General features: G+C 38.1%; 2 protein-coding genes across 2 annotated transcripts in view; both read left to right on the forward strand.

The window, feature by feature from the left end:
• The window catches only part of LOC311303289 (uncharacterized protein), a 114610-nt gene extending 112875 nt beyond the window's left edge, over nucleotides 1-1735 (forward strand). Inside the window, exon 7 of the mRNA XM_084429693.1 lies at nucleotides 1596-1735. The gene's annotated coding sequence lies outside the window, so the exon portion shown is untranslated. The remainder of the gene's footprint in view (nucleotides 1-1595) is intronic.
• Nucleotides 1603-20731, forward strand: part of LOC311303286 (slit homolog 3 protein-like) — a 59344-nt gene continuing 40215 nt past the window's right edge. Inside the window, exons 1-10 of the mRNA XM_084429689.1 lie at nucleotides 1603-1759; nucleotides 2734-2881; nucleotides 5956-6027; nucleotides 8409-8480; nucleotides 9561-9632; nucleotides 12917-13060; nucleotides 13398-13561; nucleotides 16882-17032; nucleotides 18987-19061; nucleotides 19909-20052. Of these exons, the coding sequence (XP_084285815.1) occupies nucleotides 1693-1759; nucleotides 2734-2881; nucleotides 5956-6027; nucleotides 8409-8480; nucleotides 9561-9632; nucleotides 12917-13060; nucleotides 13398-13561; nucleotides 16882-17032; nucleotides 18987-19061; nucleotides 19909-20052 (1109 nt within the window). The 5' untranslated portion in view covers nucleotides 1603-1692. The remainder of the gene's footprint in view (nucleotides 1760-2733; nucleotides 2882-5955; nucleotides 6028-8408; nucleotides 8481-9560; nucleotides 9633-12916; nucleotides 13061-13397; nucleotides 13562-16881; nucleotides 17033-18986; nucleotides 19062-19908; nucleotides 20053-20731) is intronic.

Consider the following 20731-nt stretch of genomic DNA (forward strand, 5'->3'; position numbering starts at 1 on the left):
ACTTTGGGTCTAGTAGAGAGATAAATAATGAAATATGTCAGGAGTAAACACTAGTTTCATTTTGAGGCTTCTGGGAGCTTGAATCTCCGTCTGAAATACAAGGCTTTAGTGTTACTGTGACCCTGGTGCACATGTTCGACGTTTCCTCCTTCAATCAGTCATTTCTTTTTCTATCTATGTCTCTTCCTCTTTCCGTCATGGCCAGCGAGCGTTCTCCCTGGAGTCATCCATAGCTCGAGCTCCACAGCCGAGCAGTCTGGCCTCCCTCCCATCAGTCAGCCCATCAGACAGGCCAGCCCCCTCATGCGGGATTGAATTTGCTGATGCTCGGATGACCAGCCGCATTGCTCCCTGGGCAGTATTGAATTATCCACAGCGAGGCTTTGGTTGCTACCCAGTTCCTTTGGATTGAATTTTCTGTCTCTAATATCCCTGATATATCTGTATTGAATTTGTTGCTCGTAAAAACAACTTATTAAATCAAATGTTTAGAGATGTTGGTAAACCATTTAGTTGGATGGTGGTTTGGCTCCAGATTTCTGATGAAATAGTCGAGTTCACCTCACCTTTCCCCCACCACCTCCACCTCGTCTCCCTTTCTACAGATGTACTATCTTTGTGCATTCAATTAGATCAAATGATATCACCGCATGATGCTTGCCATTCAATAACTCAGACAAATGAAAAGCACTCCCACCGCTAGGCAAGTAGTCATTTTTTGTGTATCGCGGTCGATAGGGTGTGTGTGCACGTGGAGCTGCCCTATTGTGCCCGTCCTCGGCTCATCCCATGCGCAGCTGAGGCAGCCGAGGCTCCTTCTCCCCATGTCATCCATCTTTGTAATCCCACTCATCTGTAATTAATCCGCAAAGACAGGGGGCCAGATACTGGATTTGTAATGGGAAAAGCTCTATTAAAACCGTCGCCCCCCTGCTGAAATTGTCAATGAGCAGGTTTTTGTCCCCCTAACTGGATTCAGCCTGTTATTTCATTTACAGACAGTGGTGACTGATATAGCTGCGCCTTTTGATTTGCTGACACCACTTTTTCTTTGAACTGTGTCTCTCGTCCCCTTCGGGTAATGGCCCTTGAGAGATTTATATTAAGATGTGAAAGATGCTATTTGGAATTGTGCCATATTGTTAAAGACCTTGATGAAATGAGGGTGCATGCTCTGGGGATTTGCGAGTGGTTTACTGTGGTCTCGGTGGAGATGTTACTATAACCTGAACAATAGAATGTCCCATTCTCACTTGTGTTGTCACTTTAATTCTGACGTGTTATTCTGAGTCTGCATTACCTAAACTTTATAGAGATTCTCCCTATGAATACTTACTTGATCCCGGCAGCTTAATCCTTCCTCTTTTGCATTTAAATGCCTTATCACAGATGGTATATGCCATGAAGTGTGTGGTAAACATTTATTTTCTTCATTGTGTCTTCAAAAAGCTATTTCCCGACAACTCAAGTATCATCCAATCCAGCATTCATGTTAGACATACAAACCTCCTCTGACCTTTATTGGATACTATCTCACTATCTGTCCCTCATTATTCTCTCTCGTTCTCTCTCTCTCTCTTTCTCTCTCTCTCCAGTCGCCTGCACTCCAACAGCCTGCACTGCGACTGCCACCTGTCCTGGCTGTCTGATTGGCTGCGGCAGAGAAGGGGGCTGGCCCCTTTCACACAGTGCATGGCCCCCGCCCATATGAGAGGTCTCAATGTCCCTGATGTTCAAAAGAGAGAATTTGTGTGCACAGGTATGACATATAATTTACTTTCTCTTTCAGAATGTCCTTCTTTTGTCTCCCAACTCTAATGTCAGTTTCCCTGTCTGTCCGGGTAAATCTTATGACTACAAAAAAAAGTATTATATTTATATTATTATAAATGTATGTTTAAAATGTTTTTCATTGTTATATTATTTACATTGATGTTAATAACTAAACACAAATTTTCACAAATTCCCTAAATTCTCACCCTATTGCAAAAAATATGTCTAAATCAGTATTGCAATACGACAATGAAAACCATGGCACAATATCTATTCATTTATTCTGTGTAAACTAAATTCAGTCCGACAAATTCTATCATTATAAATACTCCTCTGACATACTTTTTTACATTATAGTACTGATGGTAATAGTATAAGTGTTATATATTTAACATGAGAATCATTTTAGTTGAAAAAAGGTCTTTAAATAGGGTTAATTTTCTTAATGTTGGCTATTTAATACAAGTGAACACTGAAGGCCTTTTCATTGTGTTGTTTTATAAAGCCACTTTATACATTCTGTATCTTAATGGACCTTTGGGTTTCATTGGTGAAAAAGTTCACGTTCAGCTCTTGTTAATTAAGCCCCCTTTTCCTCCCCCCCTGATTAATCAACTGATGAATATACTCCAACACAAACACAAAACAAGCTGCAAGAAAAGGCGTTTCTTAATTAAGCTGCAAACAATAAAACAACAGGGAGCCTGTTCTTACTGATTATGTACTGTATTAAAAGCTATTTTCATTAAATTGTGAATTAATGCTAAATTTCAGTCCTGAATGGAAGCTACATGACAGTTATAATACTATCAGAAAGCACGTGTTTCTATTCATATTTGACTCAAAATGGTGCTAATGTTCCCTGTGATCTCCATTTGCATTCTTGTGTCAGTAAACCTTGTTGTCTTTAGTCAATTTTCCTCCCGATATGTTATTTTACCATCTTTTCCTCTGCCCCAGGTCCTACTCAGACAGAGCCAAGGTCATGTGCTCCCCAGGTGTCCGTCTGCCCTGCCGCCTGCACCTGCAACAACAACAACGTCATAGACTGCCGTAGAAAAGGCCTGACGGAGATTCCTGCCAACCTGCCTGAAGGAATTGTGGAAATGTATGGATTCCACTCCTTAAAATCATTTCTCTCTTCAAATTCTTCCAGTGTGATTAGTACCTACCGCTGGTATTGTCTGTGCAGTGATCTGCCTTCTTCCTCCTGTCATATAACAAAGGCCATTAGCAGTGCAGTGTTGCAGCCTCATTAGCGAGTGTGTTAACGTTGTGCCGCAGTTGCAGATAGATCTTGCTCAGTGCTACTGGAGGTCTACCAGCCTGTCTGCTGGGTGTAGGCAATTAGAAAACCAGTCAAGGATCAAAATGAGACAAGTTATACAGAGCCCGACCTAATGTTCAGGAAAGCTGGGTGTCTTATCAGCAGATTCAATCAGTGCTCAACTGAAGTTGTCTGTAATATGATGTGGAATTGCACACTTTTTAAATATGAAGTATATACTTCATAAGTACTCTTATACCAAGACTTTAATAGGATCTATGACATTTCACATCAGCAAAAGCCAATATGCTAATGAGCACACCCCGATATTAGCTGTTACAAATTACTATTCAAGTAAACATAGAAATAAAATAAAGAGAAAGAACTAGGGACAGGGAGTGTTTTTCTCTTTTTCTTGTTAATAATTGTGTTTAATTAATATTAACAACATAATAGTTAGCAGCAGGTCTATTAGGTTGCATTTACCCTGCATATAATATACATTGACTTAATACATAACTGACTGTTTTACATTACATTTACATTAATATCTCACCAAGATGTGCATTTTAATCAAGACCTAGAATTGAGTTGGCTCTCATTACTGCCAATACTGTAGAATGAAGTTATTTTAGTACCCCAAATGTGGACATTTCTACACAGTCTTGCAAGGAAACTCTGCTCTTGCGAATGTTCATTTTAACCTCATTTACAGGGATATTCTCTAAAGCCTTGGTTGTCTTTGGATGTCTTTGATTACTGTGGCTTTTCGTGTGATTTGGTTACTTTATATGAGAAAACCACTGTTTTTCTAAAGCAGCTATTAGATTAATGTTATTGTCAATTTTTCTGCCTATTAACTTTTTTATATGACCTTTACAACATTGTGCTGTCCATGTAAGCTTGTGTAATGTTAATGTTATCTTATTAATCTTAGCTTTCAGAGTTAAAAGCAATCAAATTAATGTAACTCATACATTACTGCCATTTAAAACATCTGACCTTGTTGTTGTTCCAGCTACTTCTGTATTCAGTGTCCTTCAAATACAAAAGAACATCCAAAAGAGGTTTAACGGTATCCTCCAAAAAACAAGGACGTTTTGGTTGTGCATGGGAAATTTGCAAGGCCGTCATTTCCATTGGCTCGGACGTTGTGTTTAATGATCATATAGCAGTGCAGCAGGACGCTGACACACATGCATACTATTACAAAGAAAACACTCAAGTTTTTCAATGTGCTTTGGCTGTCTTGCCTCAGGCTTGAATGTTCTAGTGCTTTGGAGAACGTCCATATCGTCTTGGTCAGGGTATATGGTATCCATATTGATTCAGAGATCCTTGTTTGCACTAAAGGACAGGTAGGTAATTGCCCTGATATGTGCTGTTCCTCGCCGTTGTTGTTATGTCAATAGTGTATGACCTTTGCATAATAAATGGATATGCAGGCTAGGACACATTAGCCAAACCGAACCCATGGCCAAAAACAAATTGGGCTAATGAAATGATGTATAACCTGGAGCATGCAGTAGAGCTGCGCTTATTTCTCAGGGACTTGTTGTCGGTGCACTCTTATCCCAGTAAGCCAAAACACAAATTGAACACTTAATGTACAGGCTGCCATAAAGCATGTATTGATGGCTTTCTCTGTAGACCTCCTGAAGGAGCATTAAGCACCAGCCAGACTCTCAAAAATGAAAGGTTCTTCAATGAAAGACTCTTGTGAGCACTTTAGGTTCAACAAACCATCCCTGTCTTGTCAAAAACAATGTTTCACTGAATGTGGTTCTTGCTCTGTGGTTCTTGGGTGATTTAAATAGAAATGCATTATGTTCTTCGGATCCGCATAATGGTTTCATCTATAGATAGTTATATGAAGAACTAAAGAACAAAAGTTATTTGTGGAACTTAAAATCAGGCTTTTTGGTTTTAATTGGAGCGTTTCATTTTTAAAAGTGACACATGCTTTCAGACTCTAAGAAATGAATTACCAACAGATCTGTGTTGAGGGGAATAAATGTTATATGTACTTGTACATTTGTGATACACTGTAAAAAAATATCGTAATTTTAACGGTAAAAGACTGTAAAAATGCTACAGTGAAAAACTGTTAATTGGTTAACAGAAAGTTTCCGTACTATATACGGTAAATAACTGTGATAGATCTAACCGTACATTTAATGTAATTTTACTGTAACATACCGTTAAATTTACAGTTTTTGAAAGTGAAAAAACAACTCATTGTATCATTTACAGTGAAAAACCGTAAATTGACATTCCCACAATTCCCTGTGACACTTCACATTTGGTGTATTTTTGTTGAAATAACTATGTTTGTTTCTTCATAGTTTTCTTCATTTTTTCTAATCAGTTATGTACATTAGGGGTTTATGTTACATTTAATGTTGTTAAATTAATGTTTATTGCATTTTTAAAATTTCATGTGTTACCATGATGGTGTTTAATGTTTGTGTGAATGACACTGTGCAGCTTCTATATATATTAGTATTAGCTCTCTTGTGGAAGAACTGCTTATGTTGAGCTTTGATTGATCATGTGACTCTCATCACTGCTGTGATTGGTGGTTATCAGTGTAAAAAACAGATATTAATACTTCAATAGGACGGGAAATTAACATTATATCATATTACCGAAATCCAATGTTAAATATACAGTTTTTTTCCGTAAAAACAACGGGAAGAAAGACCATTTTTTTACAGTATTTTTCCGTTTTTTAACAGGAATTTTCTGGCGCCCCAGCTGCCAGAAAATTACCGTTTTTTTACGGGTTTTTTTTTTTACAGTGTACACCTACAGGAATATTATGTTGTTTTCTTTTCTGTGCTGTGTACACAATTACTTGTGTAATGGAAAAGTCAGTGTTGTATAACAAAACGTATCCATCTGTTCCCGTGTAGCCGTCTGGAGCAGAACATGATCAAGAGCATCCCAGCAGGAGCGTTCTCCACATACAAGAAACTGAAGAGAATGTAAGATCTTCCTCACACAACAACACAAACTAATACAAACATTCTGTTAAGAAACTCTAGATGGCGCTGTGTGATGGGTCCTTAAATCAGCCTGTATGCAATCACATCGTTCTCTATGATTGATCTCTGATCAATGACGTTGATCTCTGATTGGTTCCTGCTATATCAGTAGCCAATGAGCTCGCTGCTCAACTTTTAAATACCTGGTCTGCAGTTACAGCATGCTTTCAGAAACCCTCCACCTTCCCCAGCTCCACCTGTATAGATCTGCTATGGGTTATTCATGTATGCTATATTGTACAGCAGCAGCATTTCTTACTTGCTCACAGAAGTGTACCGTGTATTTATTGGCAGTAGCAAGTCCAGTACTTGCTCTGCCGCAGCAGCAGCGTAGCAGATCTGTTGAACCAAGACCAAACATATCAACATTGTAAGGTAACACTTTATAATAATGGTCCGTCATTAATAAGTAACTATGCAGGAAATAATGAAGGACTAATGAGTAGTTGTACATTAACACTTCAGCTACTACTATTAAGTAATATGGAAACAATATTAACTAATCAGTAAGTAATATCGAATTTAGGACTAAGATAGTTCCTTATTAGGTAATCAATAATTACTGAATGAGATTGGCATCATTAAGAAATAAGTAATTATGACAACTTCACAACATTATTGTCACAACATTATTGTGTCTGAGACGTTAGCAATTGTCTTTTTTTTACCTTCAACGTGGTCATAAAATTCATCACTACTTACTCAAGTGTTACCTAGTCACTCTTCAAGGACTACTTGTGATCTGGACCATTATTTTAAAGTGAAAAATATGTTTTTCACTTTAAAATAATGGTCCAGATCACTAGTAGTTCCTGCATAGTGACTAGGTAACACTGTAGTGATGAATTTTATGACTATTTTCATAGTAAAAATGATGAGTGATTACGTCTCAGACACACGATAATGTTCTTTATAATTTGTCCGTTAGTTAATAGTTATTAATGAAGCTAATCTCATTAAGTAATTATTGATTACCTAATAAGGAATAAAAATTGTATATTACTTACTGATTAGTTAAGCTTGTTTCTTTCTGCATACTAATGTTAATAGTGGTAGCTGAAGTGTTAATGTAGAACTACTCATTAGTCCTTCATTACTTCCTGCATAGTTACTTATTAATGACGGAATAGATAATTTCCTGATAAAAATAAGAAATGTTCTTTGAGCACATAATCAGCATATTAGAATGATTTCAGAAGGATCATGTGACACTAATGATGCTGAAAACTCTATTCCATCACAGGTTATTTTAAATTGTAATACAATTTCACAATCATAATATTTATGATTAAATGCTTCTATCAAAATCAGTTGCACTTTATTTTACAGTACATGCACTTTCAGTGTACTTTCCAAGAAAGTACTGAATAATTTAAGGTAACTACATGGGTTAAGATTAGGTTTAGGGGTATGTTCAGGACTAGTACCCTAGTTATTACCAGTTATTGTAATTACTACAATAAGTAGACAGTGTGTACATGTTAAACACGGCTGTAAAATAAAGTGCTACCAAAAATATCCTACTGACCCTAAACTTTTGAATGATAGTGTACATCCAAAAAGCAGTTTAAAATCAGCTAAACATTTCTTTTTTCATTTCTATTTGACAGATCTAGAGATATACACACTTTCTTTTTTACCCTATGAATGAACTCTATACTTTCTGCAAGTGATCTCCTGTCAGCCACTAGAAAATATAGTAGAAGGGTTCATAACATGCACAGAAGTTTCTAGAGGTATGTCACCCTGCTCATCAAATCTATATTTTGGACACAAATTCAGATATTTAATGAGAACTTCTCACCTCTGCTTTGGCAGTGATTCCTTGACGTGAAGAGCTCAGCATTTTAAGGAATATATTGAAACAAATCTGGGCCTCCTGAGAAAAACAAACCTGAGAAATAAAAAAATAAATATGTGTACCGGTTTTGACAACCACTTCACTGTGGAGTTCATTTCTACCCCAACAACCTATAACTGAGAAACACTGATATCTAGTATACATGACAGAAGACAAATGATTAGTTAATCACCCTCATGTAAAAATTAATAACTGGTCCACACAGCTAAATTGCTATATTTCAAGTCATGATATAGCTTGAGAGAAGAAGTAAATGGTTTTCAATTTTAGTTGAACTATCCTTTCAAAGATTAAAGGCTAATGATGGCCACCAGTTTCTTATGTTCTTTTCCCCTCAGTATCGAGTTTGCTGGGTATTTATAGAGTATCGACGTCCTGTCAGACAAATGTGCAAACCATCCCTTTGTTGGTCTAACAGTCAACTGTATTATCTCTATTTGTGTGTTTTATGCTATTACAGAGACCTGAGCAAGAATCAGATATCCGAGATTGCGGAAGATGCGTTTAGTGGCCTGCGCTCGCTCACTTCACTGTAAGTGTTTCTCACACAAACATATTCAAATTCATATACCTGAGCTGCATAGCAATACATTTACAAAGATACATTCAGGTGAAAGGACAGGTGTCGAATAAATCAGCTGACAGGAGGCTGACAGAATGGAGATGAGACAGCCCACTGTCTGCCTGCGTGTGTTTCTTTCACCGTTTGTGTGTGTGTGTGTGTGTGTTTACTGACATCTGCAGCAGCGTGAACACGAGGGAGGACTTTCATTTAAATCACCTCAACAAGTCAGAATGAGACAGAAGACTCAGCGTGCGCATATTAATTTGGTCAGATCTATTTCCCCGCGACCGGCCCACACAGCTGTACACGAGACAGAGCTCATTTACACAAGCCGTGTGATTAAAGAGACGCCGAGGGGAGGACGATGGGCTCTAGTCTCTCAGGGAATAGGAATAAAGCAAAGAGGATGCACAAGTTGTCATAAACACACAACCACACATTTGCTTGGAAATAAGAGTGCGTTGAAGAAATAGTTCAGCCAAATGTGAACATTGTTCAGAACTTCTTTCTTTGAACAACTCATTCTTTGTTCTATGAAACACAAAAAGTAATTGCTACGAATGGAGACTGTCGCATTCAAACTTCAAAAACATCATAAATTATCACAAAAAATAGTCTTTATGATTCATGCTTTGTGTCAGGAACACAATTCGATGGCAACATCTGCATGGCATGTTGATAAGAGAAGTATTAATGTTATTTTTTTATTTTTTTTATAATTAAATATTTGTTCTTAATCAGACCTTTTCAGTGCACAGAACAGATTTGTTCATCAATTAGACTGATCTGGTTGAAATTATCTGGAATGATCACATCTAACTTAATAGCTCACTAAAGGTTAACATTATCAGTAAAGCTGGGTCTTGGGTTGAGTTTTATGAACCACATTTGATGATTTTTTTTATGATTTTGCCTCTTTTTTTTTAAACATGAAAGTCCCAGACAGACATGTTCATGCTTGATGAGTTGCACATGGGTGACACATATTGAGACATTGTGGGTTGATTCATTGTTTTCTATTTGCATTGTATCTGTGTTTGTCTTCAGGGTCCTGTATGGAAATAAAATCACAGAGATCCCAAAGGGACTGTTTGATGGCCTGGTCTCCCTCCAACTGCTGTGAGTGTTGCATTTCTGACTCAGTAACCTTCAATGTCAAGAATAATGTGTGTGTGTTTGTGTGTGGTCCTGGCCAACCCTATGTTGTGGGGACATTTTGTTCCCGTAAGTAATACCAGTCATTTTTTACCTTGTGGGGACATTTTTTTATGAAATTAAGTAATGTAAAAATGCTGAAAGTTTTGTGTGATGGGTATGTTTAGGGGTAGGGTTAGTGTAATGGGATATAATATACAGTTTGTACAGTATAAAAATCATGGTACCACTTTACTTTGTCCTGTTCCCTATGTACATACAATGTACTTATTACAGTAATTACAATAACTGAGTGTAATATCTAGGTACTAACCCTGAACCTACCCCTAAACCTAACATTAACCCCTGTACACCATAAAAACAGAAAAAATATGCTGCCTTAAATTTTAAGTACAATTGTCACAGTGCTGTGTTGTAGAACACTCACGAACACGATGATGTAATCTTTAATAAATCCACAGGAAGATAAATCACACGAAGAGAACGGCTTACAACACATATCACGAGACCCGAAAGCAAATGAATAGTCACAGAGGACTATTCATTTGCATTCCTGCACTCCTGAACTAAACGACAACTAACCAGAAACCATGACAACTAACTTAGTGGAAACGGTGCAAACTGAAAGTCCAAACTAAATCAGAGTGTGATAATAATCAACTTGGATGTCATTTCAACTTAAATTACATTAAACTGACTGAATCTTTTATAACTTATATAAAAAAGTTGGAAATTAAGTTAAAGCAATGTAAAAACATATGTTGTCATATCTTATTGATCAGTTTTTTACAGTGTAGATACCTTAAATTTCCCAGTATTTCCTTAGGTAAGTACACTGTAAGTACACGTACTGTAAAATAGAGTGCAACCTAAAATCATTATGTCTATGGAAAGTCCCCATAAAACATGTTTCTGTTATTATATACTGTAGATAATATACAGCAAGGGTGCCTAAAATTTAGCAAAAGTGACTGTTGCTGAAAAGATGCTGTTCTTTTGGAAATTTTTATTCAACAAAGAATTGATGATAATAATTTCTAGTTTCTTGAGCAGCAAATCAGCATATTATTATGATTTCTGAAGGATTATGTGACACTGAAGACTGGCGTAAAGATGCTGAAAATACAACTTTACCATCACAGGAATAAATTACATTTTAAAACATATTCAAATAGAAAACAGTTATAATGATATTTCACAATATTACAGTTTTTACTGTATTTTTTATCAAATAAATGCAGTCTTGGTGAACATAAGAGACTTATTTTATGAACATTAAAATATGTATACACGGTGGTGTACATTTATTTTTAAATACATTTAAAAACGTATATAATTTTAGCACCATAACAATTAGGTATTTTCTTTTTGTGGAAGACCTTAAAGTCAATGTTATCATTATTTGAGAACGTTTTATCAGTGACAGAGAAATAATGCAGAATATTAAATATTTCTTATTCATGTGTTTAGAGAAGAAGGTTTACCTATAAAAGAAGGTAAAGCACTAAAAGAAGAGAGGAGAGCATGTACTGTTTTGGCTGAAGGGAGCATTTATTTTCAATTCCTCATGGGGGAACACTCTCGACATCATTAGTATGTAAATTGGACTTGATTGCTAAACATGTCCCTCACACCTACTTATATTTGTGTAGACACGGAAACATTGCTCAGACATAATTTCCGCATTTAATGGTCCAAATTGAGGTGAATCTGTCGGCTCTAATGGACCTGTTTCAGCTTATTCTAATGATTTGGGGAAATTCTGATGGCTTCTGATTTTCTTAACGTACACACTTCTGCCGCAGGCACAAACATAAGTTCACATCACCTGTTATTACGCTTCTAAAACACCATAGATTCACTGGAGCGGCCGCCCCATGTTTTCACCGTCAACTGCCATAATGACACAAATTATCTTTGTTTTCAGCAATTAGAGTTCTTCATCCTTAATGGATTTTCTTAATAAGACCCTTTCAAAGGAACACCTCAGGGCATTCCAGCCATTTCGCTTGGCTATTTTTGTGTTTCTGTGTTTCTTTCTGTTATTTATGGTTTTATTCAAGCTTTTTTATCTTCTATTTTTTGAGATACTCAAACCTAATTAGTTCACCCTGTGAGTAGACTAACGATGCATGCGTTTGCTCCAAGACAAAACCTCATTACAATGGCTTTCAGTAATTAAGCACACCACTGCGTTAGTCAATTGTCAGGCGGCCTGAACAGGAAAGACGGCTGGAAGTCAGGGAGGAGTGCGTGACATGACAGGAGTGATGGGTGCAACTCAGCAGCTGAATACTCCAGCGATTCATCGACAACGCATTCACTGCTGTTGTGATCACTTTTGGGATCTGTGAACCAAGTAAATTACAACTATAGATTTGAATATGTTTCTGATATTAACATCAAGTCACACAGCTTTGAGCACTTTGTGGTTCCCACACACTGACTCAGGGACTGCACTGAAAGAGGGTTTTATATGGTCACTGAGGACTGTGCACCAGCCACACATGCTCAACAGAGTTTAAATGTAATGCCTTCTATACAGAGCCTTCTGTAATGCAATAAACAATCATCAGTCATCAAGAACAGCATAACACAATGGCAAAACTACAGAAACTTAAGTATTTACGTTTTTTTTTTTTTTTTTGCATTGCTTTCATTTGCTTTGTTTTGTTTTGGTTTTTGATTTGCTTTTCTTTTCTTTAGTCTTTTTTTGTTTATTTGTTCAGCTTTTTTGTTCACTTGTTTTGTTCTATGCTTTGCTTTTTGTTTCTTGTTTTCTTTTGCTTTTTTGCTTTGCTTTTCTTTATCGTTTTTGTTCTTTTGTTTAGATTTTTTGCTCTTTTGTTTTGTTCTTTGCTTTGCTTTTTGTTTTGCTTTTTGTTTCTTGTTTTCTTTTGCTTTGCTTTATTGCTTTGCTTTTCTTTTGTTTTGTTCTTTTGTTCATTTTCAATTGGATTTTTTTCAGTTGAATTTATTTATGTGTACTTTATTTTTTATTTTATGAATTCACAATTTTGACAGTGTCAGTATTTATTGCACAGTATTTGTGGGGGTTTTGTGTCATTTGAACAATATGTGCACTGTACTGTAAATCACTCTGTGAAGAGTGCAAATTTAAACACATGTTATGGCAAAGCTTAATAAATATTTTTTGTCATTTTCCACTTGCTATATTAGAGCTAAAGTGTGTTTATACTGATGAAAAAAGCTTGTCATCGTAATGAAACTTCTGTTTACTCTTCCAGACTGCTGAACGCCAACAAGATCAACTGTCTTCGGGTGAACACTTTCAAAGACCTGCAGAACCTCAACCTGCTGTCCCTCTACGACAACAAGCTTCAGACCATCAGCAAAGGCCTGTTCGCCCCTCTGCGCGCCATCAAAACACTGTGAGTTAACACACACACACACACACACACACACAAACCCTCCATCCTTCACACCCACACTCAGTCCAAGAGGCTCCGGTCTCTAAGCAACTGTTGAGCGGGACTGCCTTCACCCCGCAATTAATTAGCTCCAAGTAGACGGCAAAACAACAACACCATTAACAGCAGCAAGATAAATGTGAACTAAACAAATGAAGACCTTACACTGAAAATAGCAGTTCATGTTTATGAATGCATAGCAATCGTATTGTTATCACAGGATATTACTGTTTGATTGCACAGACTCCCTCGACTCTAATTAAGCGTTTTGAGTTATTGTTATGTTCGCCCTCCACAGACACCTCGCTCAGAATCCCTTCATGTGTGACTGTCATCTGAAGTGGCTGGCCGACTACCTGTTTGACAATCCAATTGAGACCAGCGGAGCTCGATGCAGCCACCCGCGCCGGCTCGCCAACAAACGCATCAGCCAGGTCAAGGGCAAGAAGTTCCGCTGCACAGGTAGAGTTACACACGTGTGCACTGTTCAAATTTTACACTATTTATGTAAAACAGGCCCTTTTACTTGGTATTTTGAGCCAAATGGAACATATGCAACAGTAATGTGTATAGAAATACTTTAACATTCACAAGACTCCTTGATTAGTCCACTCTGAAAAGAATTTCAGACTAAGATGCAAAAATATGTCGTTCAGAAATCAAAATGTTTTTGAAATCATAACATGATTGCCCACATTTAAATTCAGTAATCAGCTGTTTGGTGGCTGCTCGGTTGTCAAAATACACTACCGAATTAAATCATTTTAAAAGAAGGCTCACCAAAGCTGCATTTATTTAATCAAAAATACAGTACAATGTTGTGAACTAGTATTAAGATTCAAAATAACTGTTTTCTATTTGAATATGTTGTCAAATGGAATCTATTCCTGAAATGACAAAGCTGTATTTTCAGCATCATTACTCCAGTCTTCAGTGTCACATGATCCTTCAGAAACCATTTCTTGTTATTATCAATATTGAAAACATTTGTGCTGCTTAATATTTTTGTGGAAACTATAAAATATATATTTTTTTAGGATTCTGTGATGAATAATAATAATAATTTGTAACAATGTAAAAATCTTTACTTGACATTTTTGATCAATTGTAAAGGTACAGGACATAATCTTTATAAAATCAGTAGTACAGTAACCAAAAAGCCTGTTGAGGCTTTCAGTGAGAGGGTGGAAAATGACCCTCTAAGTGACTGTTTTTGGTCCAAGATACATTGACTGACATTATAAGAGTACTTGTGCAACCTGAAAGACAGTCAATCAAGTGAATGAAGCAGAGTTCAGCTACTGCCGCCCACAGTGAGTCTGCAAGTCTCGTACACAGTGACTTGTTGATAGCTTGGGGTTCTGGCCCACCAATTGCTGCTCACATACTTCACACTGAGACTCCTTGCATTCAACTACATCCCTTTCCTTTTCTTATGTGTGTGTGTGGCATACTCTGGCCTGGAGCAGTTCTTCTCACACACTGCCAGGTTTCAGAGTGCTAATAGGACAATGCTGGCTGTTCTGAACCAGAATGAAGATGCCTTGTTAAAAGATGCTTTACAAGTCGGAACTGGCCCCCACACGCAGCCAAAAGTGGGGGCCCCTTGAGGGAAATTATTTGGTAGGAGAAGTGCACCGGCTTTTTTCTTTGATATTAAGCCGCAGGTTTTTCTCATTAAAGTTCTGTCAGTATATCAGCACAATAACAAGTGCAACACCAGACCCCTAGTGTGTGTTTCCACAGGCGTTACAAGTGTTTGCACATGAAAATCTGTGTTTATGTGTGTGTACGTGTGGTGGCAGAGGGCTTTGCTCCACTCCCTTCTCCTCTGTGATGTCTTTATGTGTGTGTGTTTCTAGTCCCTGTCTGTCTGTCTCTCTGTCTGTCTTTTCGGGCCTTGTATTCCCGGTGGGCTAATGCCCCAGTGACCATGCTGGGACGAGGGAAAGGGGCCGTGTGCATGGTGTCCCAGAGTTCTGGGCGGCTTCCTGGCTGCTGTGTCCTGGCTGCTCCCTCCTCATCCTCCTCCTCCTCCTCCTCCTCCTCCTACTCCTCCTCTCCGTCCCGCTCCGCTCCGCTCCTCCACTCTGGCCTCTGGTGCAGCTGTCTCTTGTGCTTGATCTAACCATGTGCCGCCGCCTACACAAGCCTCACATGGTTCCGTCAAGCACCAGGGACCGCTGGACACACTCGCACACAGCATGGCATTCTGGGATATGTGCAGTGGCACCTTTCTTAGCCACCATGAGGAGCGAAGGTGGCGTTCTTTAACCCGGGAACAACGGATCGCTTGTGAAGAGCTCTAGCTATGTTCTCCGTCTGCATTTCAAAGGGCGTTTTTTTAAGTTCGCTCTTGTAGACATTGGGCTTTGGCTAGAAGCATCAGGGCAGCCGAACAGAGATGGTGGGAAGAAGAAAAACAGTGGCAGGCGAGTGATGGCTGATGGGAAGCAGACTTAACGCAAAGCGGCCAGAACCTTGTGTGTTTTCCTGTCAAAACACTTCTTAGCGCCAGACCTCCAATACCTCCAATACCTGACCTGAGACGATGAGGTTGTGTTCGCAAACAAGTGCCTGTGAATGTTGGTTTATGTGGGCCTATTTATTATGTGGGTGAATCTCATGAAAACATGTCCAGTTCATGATTCGGGCCAAGTCTCATTATTCTGAACTGTATTTACAGCTTTCTTTTAATATAAATATCTGCATGATACTGCGTATTTTATATAGAAAAAGATAATGTGTCCATATATTGTGCATATTTTTATAAAGATAACAGACTTATTAAGACAATTAAGCTGATTCACCCCAATTTATCATTATTGTAACACATTTCAGACATTGTATTGGTGTTTTTTGCAAGTTTCATTGTTTGAAATTTGAACAGTTTAACATTTGCATGCTATGTACAGATTTGACATTTTTTAATATAGAAAAAAATATGTAAAATTGTGGTCAGATATTTTACATATTTTTATAAAGATTACTCATTATTGTAATAGATTTCAGACATTTCACTTTGAGGTTTTTGTCTTCATTCCTATTATTTGAAACTGTATTACAATCATTTTTTATATAAATATTTGCCTGATATGTACAAATTATGCAAAAATGTGTTCATATATCTTGCATATTTTTAAAGATTACAAAGTCATTATTAAGACAGATAATAATTTTCTCCAGTTTCACATTACTGTAATACATTTCAGATGTTTTATTTGAGATTTTATTCTCAATTCCTATTATTTGAAATTTGAACTGTATTACAGATCTTTTTTTATTGTATTGCTATAAAAAATGATTTATTTAAATCAATATAAAGTCAGTACAACAAAAAACATGATGTATAAATATTGTACCATTTATTTTTGTACTATTTATTTGACATTACAATATGTGAATGTGGGGGGTACGGAGCCCCATCAGAAAAAAAAAAAAAAAAGAGATGGGGAAATTTTTTTATTATTATTATTATCAATGCTTTTGCGTTTCCCCAAGAAACTTTGCGTTCGCTCACAAAGAGCTCAAAAGGTTTTCTTGGGGGATTGCAAAATGTTTTGCGAGTGACGGCAAAAGTATTGACTTGTTATTTTTCCTCCCATCTCGTATTTTTTTCCACCACCATGTCCCTTTATGGGCTTCGTATTATGCACTTATTTATTTATTTATTTATTTGAGGTGATCTGGACATGCGATTGAGATTTACCCGTGTGCGTGATGAGTTGAATTAGCGGTTTGAATGTCCTTCTTTCTCTGTTTGTGTCTTCTGTGTTTGTTAGGTGCGGAGGACTACCGCAGCCGTCTCAGCGGCGAGTGTTTCCAGGACCTGGTTTGTCCCGAGCGTTGTCGGTGTGAAGGAACGGTGGTGGACTGCTCGAACCTCAAACTCACCAAAATACCCCCTCACCTACCCGAGCACACCACTGACCTGTAAGAGACACGCATTTCAGCTTACAAACACACCTAGCGACCCCATCAATCATTCTCGAAAACATTCGTCTTTTACAATCCCACCTCACTAATTCTTTCGGTGTCCCTCTGTCCCAGAGGCCTCATCCTTCTCTCTTGTCCTCTGATTACGGGGTCTTGTCCCCGGCTGAGTTGTGGTGAATGAATCTCCGAGGCCTCTCCCAGGCCATTAACCACTCAGCTGCGTTTTCCCTGGGAAGAGCTAGTCAGGGTGACAATGCGTTTGTCCTTGTGTTCATGTGTAGAGGACACATCAGGGTTTTCCCTCTGCAGTCCCATCAACTCGAGTCATCGGTCACACTCTCTCTGTCTCTCTCTCTGTCTTTCTGCGGCTCAGTGACTACAGCTTGCACCCGCTAGCACAGCTGCTTATTTATAGAGCTCTTGCGGGAATGCTTGCAACCAGGAACCAGCACTTTATGTCTGATGTGCTTTCCCATGGCAGGCCCCGCTAGGGAAACCAACCCTGGGGGAAGCAAAAAAGACAGCAATGGTGCATTTACTAGACTCTACTCTTAATAATGTTTGGAAAGTCTCTCTCGACCTGTTCTAGACTTTCTTTGCACCTTGGTTTGGAATGGGAGTCTAGCATACTGCTAAATGCATGCTGTGCAGTATATACTGCAGTCTACTTTATCATTTTCTGGTTATACTCTACATTTGGTGCACTCAAGCCCTCCTGAGAAGTTTGTATTTATAAGCTGGGAAGTTGTATTTCTGAAGCTTTGTCAGAGAATAATGTCGATGTACCTTTGCTACATAAAATTCATTTTAAACTCTACATTAACAATTTGATGAATAAAGAATGCCCGTTTTTGCTTTGTTGCTGCATATTATATTGTTATATATTCTATTGTAATTGTACAATACTATGGTATTTTCAAAAACAAACATGTACCATTAATACAGATGCTGCATTAATTGCATCCAAGTGTGCCGCACAAGCAGAAACATCCGTCTCTGGGATATTTTGGTTTCATTTTTCTACAGTGGAAGAAAGTGGAGACACACTGTCCAACTTTGTCTTTCATTGCGTCCGACATGTTTTCTCACTGACACGTCCTCACCTCAAAACTCAGGGCATGTAGAAAGTCTTGAGCGTCCCACACGTAATTACAACTTTGTGGTGACATACACGTTCAACTCATAAATACAATCTTGCCAACATGACTTGAATGCACCAATTTTGGCAGATGTGTAACATAACATTGTAAAATCTTCAGCGTACTACATTCATAGACAAAATTTTACAGTAAACTGCATAGTAGAACAGGGGTTTTCAAACTCTATATTTCTATGAATAAATGCCCAATTATACAGTAAAAAATCTGAAAATATTTAATTAATTCCTATTGAAATTACTGGAATTATTTTGTTTGTATTTTACATTTTATTTTATTTAAAATTTCATTAATTTTTTTTTTTTTTTTTTATGGATCCTCCAACGCCTCCTTGCATCCACAGTTTAAAACCCCTGATAAAAAGTAGAATGCCATTCCAAAATACACCATATGTTTCTGTCATACTCTTTTCCTTCATTTATCTGCATAGCACAATAGCCCGTCTTCAGTGTCTGAGTATGTCCTTCATATTGATATCACCGGTGATGAGGGGCAGATGAATGTGTATGAGAATCACATATCCAGCACTCACACCAGAGAGAGCGATACTGATTTTTCATTACGTTGACATCACAGTCCTGATTATACAGCGTCTCCCACATAAGAGACTTGAAGACTGAAACAGAGACATCGTCTGAATGATAATCACTTTTAGCTCTCTTGTCTCCATCTCACTCCTACATGCTCCAGTGAGGTTTACTTGTGCTTTTTGCTGTGAGACTTTGTCTTATTATTATACCTTGTGAGGACTGTTGAACTATTAACCTCCGTCTCTCGATCTCTCTCTATTCCAGACGGCTGAACGACAATGAAATCCCCATCCTAGAGGCTACAGGAGCCTTCAAGAAGCTCCCAAACCTGCGCAAGATGTACAAACTGGTTTATTTCTTCTCTTTTCGTTTAAAGGGTTTGGCTGCTGAATGACATTGGGGTATTTGGGAAATTCAGCTTTGTATGCAGGGAATGCTATGGACAATAGGACAAGAAAAGCTTCTGAAGTATTCCAACCTAGTGCGCAAAAGCATGCAGTGATTTACTGTCAGACAATATTTGCAGCTCACTCCAAAATTGGAAAAAGCGGTATTCGCTCAGGAAGAGGACCGGTGATTTATCATGCATGAAATTGCTTACTATCTAGCACAGTTATAAATTGGGCAGATCTAAAAGACTGACCTTACATTTTACTGTAGCATGGTTTAAAATTAAGCTGTGAATCATCATAAACGTGTGTTTAGGATACAGCCACAACCTATTTATATGATGAAACAAAGAAATTTGCACTGTACCATTGCAACCTGTGCTTTCTGCCATTTGTCAAAATAATAAATAGTGCATTCGAGAAATTCTGTCATCATTTACTCACCATCATGTCGTTCCAAACCTGTATGACTTTCTTTATTCTGTTGAGCACAAAAGAAGACATTTTGAAGAATGTTGGTAACCAGACAGTTGACGGTAGTCATTGACTTCCATAGTAGGAAAAAAAAAAATACTATGGAGGTCAATGGCTATCGTCAACTGTCTGGTTACCAATATTCTTCAAAATATTTTTTTTTTGTGCTAAACAAGAAAGAAACTCATACAGGTTTGGAACAACATGAGGGTGAGCAAATAATGACATTCATTTTTGGGTGAACCACCCCTAAGAACTACCACTAAAAGAAGTGCTTGTGCGTCATGGGGAGTTGATGTTTTTCTTGAATTCCGTGTTTGCAGAAACTTGAGTAATAATAAACTCCGGGACATCCGTGAGGGGGCGTTTGATGGGGCCGGAGGTGTTTTGGAGTTGCTGTTGACCGGAAACAAGCTGCAGTCAGTCAGCGGACGGATGTTCAAGGGTTTGAGCGGCCTCAAAACACTGTGAGTATCACACCCCCGTTTCACAATAAAGCAAATTTTTCTAAATCCAACCCTGCTTCTCCTGTTATCCTGCTCATTAAAATGAAGACATGTCTCCGAGCCACGTTCACCTTCATATATTCACACGACTCTGAATATGAATGCACAGAACATTAGTTACGGCATTGGAAATCTGCTCTAAGGAATTGCTCTTATAGGCTTATTAAGAAACCAATTTTCAAGAAAAATTGCCCACTCTCAGCAAAAAGCCAAACTGTGATCGTCAGGTCTAATCAAGATGTTAACCGCATGAAGTTATTCTAAGAAACTACCGGGCATAGACGTCGTCTATGCTGGTGTGCTATCGGGAACAAAGATGTTAATACAATGCATATTCTGAAGCCTGGTGGTTAGAAAAAGCCTTCCGTAGGTCTGCTGTCGCTCTAATTAGCTTAATTGGAGAGAGAGGAGTGCACAGGAGCAAATGAATGGAATCATGGTCCTGCAATATTGGATTTAGTGGCTTTCAAATCCCAGGAGTATGTGTCCAAATTGAGTTTGCTCGTCTCAGATCCCTGTTTGTCAGAGTTTAATGCCGAATTTGCTGCTTTCAGGTTTTCATCACGGCAGACTCTGGTTTGCATTTAGCCTGTTTGTGCTGCTGAAGGCCTTTAGGAGACCCTGATTGTTTTGGGCTCCT

The sequence above is a fragment of the Rutilus rutilus genome (assembly GCF_951802725.1).
Source record: "Rutilus rutilus genome assembly, chromosome: 14".
In the NCBI taxonomy this organism is placed as follows: Eukaryota; Metazoa; Chordata; class Actinopteri; order Cypriniformes; family Leuciscidae; genus Rutilus; species Rutilus rutilus.